The 5,624-nt window shown below is 33.8% G+C and overlaps 1 protein-coding gene across 1 annotated transcript; it reads right to left on the minus strand.

The window, feature by feature from the left end:
- Positions 1–270: 270 nt before the first annotated feature.
- Positions 271–4,617, minus strand: LOC111405560 (NAC domain-containing protein 7-like). The gene is made up of 4 exons (XM_023034506.1): positions 4,116–4,617; positions 2,306–2,489; positions 1,862–2,133; positions 271–1,353 (listed from the first exon to the last, which is right to left on the minus strand). The coding sequence occupies exons 2-4, from the start codon at positions 2,463–2,465 to the stop codon at positions 715–717; spliced, it is 1,071 nt and encodes a 356-aa protein (XP_022890274.1). The 5' UTR covers positions 2,466–2,489; positions 4,116–4,617; the 3' UTR covers positions 271–714.
- Between the last annotated feature and the right edge of the window lie 1,007 nt (positions 4,618–5,624).

A 5,624-nucleotide genomic window follows, 5' to 3' on the forward strand; every position in this document is an offset into this window, starting at 1 on the left:
CTAAGTATGTGTAGAAACTGAATAGAGATGAATAATTTTTTCTAAAACACCTTCTGGAGGGAAGCAACCTCAATGTACGATGATACTTTATAAAAATAAAAATAAAAATAAAAAAATAAAATTGAAAAATCCATCCTAGAAGAAAATGAATAAATAAGGAGATTCTTGAATCCAAAAATGCTTTTTTTTTTTTTTTGGGTACGTGCAACATAAAAAATCATGATTATAAAAACAATTCTGGATTATTTTTACAAACAAAATGCATATATATTGTAATTTTAGTACTTTATCAGTACAAACAATTGAACAGATCTTCAAATATCCACAGATAGGTAACATGAAGAGTCTGTAGTTTTCAGATGAAAACATATTGGCAATGCTGCATTTCCAACTGATGCAGCAAATTACAGCCTTTATCTTACAAGAATGACATCTTGGCTACATACTTTGTACTCGTATGGCACGTTTAGTATATACTATATATGTTGAGCTCGATAGAAGCGGACGGGATTAAAAGAAGAAAAAGAAGTTAAAATGTTGCCCGCTCTTCTATCAAGCCCTGCTTACCAAACAGTCCCTTAACTTAATCCTATGTGGGTAGTCCGAGGTTCAATAGTTAGGTTATACTATAATTTTAGGTTTATTATTTACAAGAAACTGGACAAATTAATGATGTTTACCCTTTCATACTGGTTGCAGACTGGTTTTATTGGATTATTTCCACAGATCAACTTGACAACTTGAGGATGAGGTTGAGGCATTATTTTCTGGTGCTGTTTCTTGCTTGTTCAAGTGTGTGATCACCATCAGATTGGATTCATCGGTGCCTCCATGGAAGGCGGCTTCGGCTGGATTGGAATAGTGATTTTCCTTAGAAACAACCTCTTCGTGGCTGAGTTGGGATGCGACGAACTTGTCAAGTACACGCCAATCTGTCACTTGATCTCCGGCAGGCTGTTCAGTACTGTTTCCGTAAACTGAGTGAAAGTTATGCTGCTCATGGCTTTGGATTGATGATTGCAAGGTGTTTGACAAATTGTTTATGTGAAGGTCGCCAAAGGGAGAAATTGAGCTGCAACTCATGCTGGTAGGTGGCTGCACCATTTTCGGACTCTCAAGAAGTGGAAGCTGATGAAGAAAGTGCTGATCAGGTGGCATTTGATACTGCAAATCAAGCTCCTTCTTGCAAGTATTATAAGGATAGTGGTAATTCAGATTCTGCTGCTTCGGCGAGTCAATTTCCGGCATGAATGAAACTTGATCGTCATACCAAATTGGGGAGTCATGCTCACTGACTTTATGCATGCTGGCTATTCTCTTCTTGAACACTCTGCAGACAACCCAACCTTCTTCCTGTGCAATATTCAAATTATTCTTTCACATCTATATTTTTTCTTTTCCAATTTTTTTTTTCTTTTTACAACAACTTGGTAATAAATACAATCAATTAAACACATATACTAATATAACTCAAACGAAGCTAAGTTGAATGTGCTAATGTCGATAAATATGGTAATGCTTCCATAGATTAAGAAGTCTTTTCCATGCAATGATTAAGAAAATTGCCGAGGCCGGGGTAGTAGTGTTTGTTGAAGAACGGTATCTAAAAGTTTAAACTATTAGATACGATAAAAATTTACTTACTTATATTTCGTAATTCACACAATCCTTCACATGCATGCAAGATTCAGTTTTCCATCAAAAATTAGATACATGCACAATTTTCATAAGGGCTGGCAGTAGGATTACTTGAATCTTAGGCCTTTGCCTACTCTAATATTACTTTGAAGGAGATAAATTTATTTCATCCTAAACCGAATAACGTTATATAACATACAGAAAAATATATGTATATACTTGCCTGTGGAGTCCCATTTTCATCTGTTTCGAGGCGATATTCATGCATAATCCAATCTGATTTTTGACCATTTGGGGCTCTACCTTTATAAAACACCAAGGTTTTCCTCATGCCAATTAGGTCGTGCTTTGAGTAAATGGCCTTGTCCCTTCCAGTTGCTTTCCAAAATCCTGCTGCTGTTGCCCTATTTGTGCGTGTTCCAGTTGGATATTTCTTGTCTTTGTGGCTAAAGAAGTACCAGTCATTTTGCTCTTCTGTTCCTATTCTGCATAGCTCTGTAAGAAGAACAAAAATGTAATAAGAATCGTGATGTTACCATGAATTTCTATGCGTTTTTGAACCATAACTCATTTTAAAAAAAATTCAAGACAAAGTAGAACTGCTTCTCCAGAAGTTTAAGCCAATAAAAGAGAGCATATATTTATTTATGTTTTATCTTCGATCTACCTTGAAGATCCCAAGGCTCGATTTTGTACAGATCAACATCTTTGATAACATCGAAGTCAATCCGTCTTGAAGTAACCTTTCTCCTAAGGTAATAATCGACAAGTTCTTCATCAGTCGGGTGGAATCGGAAACCAGGGGGAACATGTGAAAAAGTATTCATAGTGTCCAGAGTCAAATCTGAAACCTGCAATTCGTAGTCAACACAATTTCAATATATATAAACAAGCTCAGTGTACATATTATTTTATAAAATTAGCAAACCATCATATAAACTAAGTGAAAATATGACGTTCTTCTTATCATATTAATAAATATTTTTTTACTATGAACAAAAACACATGCAGGATTAATTGTCATTATTTATCATTTATTGCTGCACATGAGATGTCGTTTATACAAATAAGAAAGATAAATTTGATGCGATACTCGTTCATTTCAAATAATGAGGAAAAAAGGAAGAAGAAAGATAGAATCTTAATTCAGTCTAAAACATGTTTTAATTGTAATGAAGCATCAAATCCTAATAATTGCAACCTAGTTAGCAACAACTTTTTGTGGTGGACAACATATATATCACATACCTACTAAAATTGCAACATCAAAAGGATGGTATCTCCTCAAAGTGTTTTCCTATAATATATTTCTATGTACCAAACATGAAGGGACAAAGTATAAAGAAACCAAGTCTTCAGGACAGCACTCAATATAATTTTGGGAAACCATTTGACATGGAATATCATCAAAATTGTAAAGCATTTTCACTTTTTACAACACGGTTGGTACACTTTACTAGATAGGATGTCGAACAAACATTCATTGTATTAATTAAAACAATGTTAGTTTTTCAGTTGAAACTATGTTTCCAAAAGCTTAAATTTGATAGGAATCAACTGCATAGCTATGCTCTATATGTTAAATTACACACTAACGTAAAAAAGTAATGAAATTAGGCATATAAACATTTGTCAATCATCTGGTCATAAAATTTAATTGTATAGAATATCTGAAATTTCATCGATTTAGCTCACAAGTTCATAGATCCAATGGTCTCATTAACGTGTCAAAAAAATTTGGTAGGCTTGTGCTACAGAAATAACTAATATCATAAAGGTAAGAGAACAAAATGTACAAGAAAAATTGGATGTGAATCATCATGTAATGTGATTAAACCTAGGATCAATTGCAAAGGCCTCTTGCTTTAAGATTTACTAACTGATATAATCTTTTTTTATTTTTTCTTTTAAAATGAAAAAGGCCTCTTGCTTCAAGAATCATTAGTCTCAAAGCCAATGAACGGAATTTTTCACAGCCTTTAGGGCTGTGATATGTAAATAACTTACAAAAACAGAATTTTTTATAGATATATGTGACCATGAATTATTCAGCGATCTTCAAATAATTCGTCGTTCGAAAGCTAATATGGTATTATGTTAATTAATACCATTATAAAAACAATAATAAGACATATATGCTATATCACTGTAGAATCAAATGAAAATGCTATATATGAACACTGATCCACTCATTGTGGATCATTAGGTCTCTTTAAAGAACAAATGTGGTTGATTAGCGTACAATGGTAGAAGCGCTCGCATACACACACATATATGTGTATGTGTGAGTGTATCTATACATATAGGTTCTTGAGGTCAAGATCTGTTGAAACATGCTTCTAATGCAAAAATCAGCTTCCATCTTATAACAATCAAGATGCAGAAATTGAGCATCCTAATTCTATTGTGAAGCACCCTTCAATGGAGTTCATATATATATATATACACACACACACACACACAGAGAGAGAAAGAACCTGAGATCAAAAAGCCGTCTAAAATTCTTGGCAGAACCAAATCGTCTGAGCAAGAAAGAACTTTTTCTTCGAGAATGGAGATTTTGGACTAGAGAGAGGGATACATATTCCGATAATGCTTCAAAACTAGAGGAAGGCCAAGTTCAGACAGCTAAAAGACAAACACAATTATAGAAAGAACAATTTATACTTCTCGGGACTTGAACCCTAGCAGCTCTTGTACTCAAAAACAAGAACAGCTAGGAACCCTAATGTTTTCTTCTTGTCCGTAACTGGATCGGATCCCGAGAAGGAGAGAAAAGAAAACCTGGATTGTCAAACTGAGTAATGGAAGAATGGAGAACAAACGGGATTATATATAAAGATAATCAAATGAAGAGAAGATTCAGAGAGAGAATGTAAAAGTAGAGAGAGAAAAAACCTAATGATGATAGATCATGTAAGCTAGCTCAGATTTATTTGATTGCCTCTCGCCATCAACAGTGGGCTGAATTGTTGGGAAAGTTTCTGGGGCGCGAAAAAAGGTGGCGAAAAATAGGCACACATACAGATACATATATAGATATAGAAAGAGAAGGAGCAGCGTGTGGGCAACTGCCACCTCCACCACCCGCAACTGAGAGAGACATCTACTCTCAGAATGTTCTGTTTAATGGTCACTTTTCATTTGAATTTAGATGTTAGATATTGAGAGAAGTGTGTGATTAATACATAATAAATGAGTAGTCTAAGAAAGGAAAATGTTAAATTTTTTGTTCATTAATTGATGTTCAAGTTTAAACCATTTTCTTTTTAAATCTAAATTTGACAATTTTCTAAACCAAAAGATAATTTACATCATAAATGATGTTAAACGAGAAAAATATAACTCTCATTCAAACCAACGTTCGCTCTTTTTCTCCTCGACAAGTTTAAATAACTAATGTACATGTCATACATGAATTTCAAGGGATTTTAATTCAAAACATTTATATGCTTTGGTAATATGTAACACTTCCGCTAAAAAGGCCAAACAGTCTAACATGTTTGGAATAATTCATTTGAAAGTAATACATATTTATTAATTAATTTACTTTTTTGGGTTGAAGGGAATGTCACGCCATGGACCAATCATCAAACTGCAAAAGGTCTGTCTTAGAGACCATAAGAGACCAAAAAGGGACAATAAATAATTCTTAACTTTTTTTTCCCCTTTAAATGGTGACTTAGCAGAACAGTCTGAAGCCAAAAGCTAAACCTATCTGTCTAAATGGGGTAAGGTGGCCCAACCATTCGCTACCATGTTTCTTGTCCCTACCATTTCTTGTTCATTACTAATGAAAATTTGGGACCCCATTGCGCACGGTTACACTTGATTCATGAATATTTCATTACATTGGTTACGCATTTCTTTTATCTTTTTAAACTTTCAAATGTGGTTCAATATTACATTGAAGTAAATAAAGTTTATGTTCAAATTTTTTCATCATCGAAAATTATTTTATCGGGCGTTAAAACCTTGTCCTATTA

The sequence above is a fragment of the Olea europaea genome, chromosome 12, assembly GCF_002742605.1.
Source record: "Olea europaea var. sylvestris chromosome 12, O_europaea_v1, whole genome shotgun sequence".
Lineage (NCBI taxonomy): Eukaryota > Viridiplantae > Streptophyta > Magnoliopsida > Lamiales > Oleaceae > Olea > Olea europaea.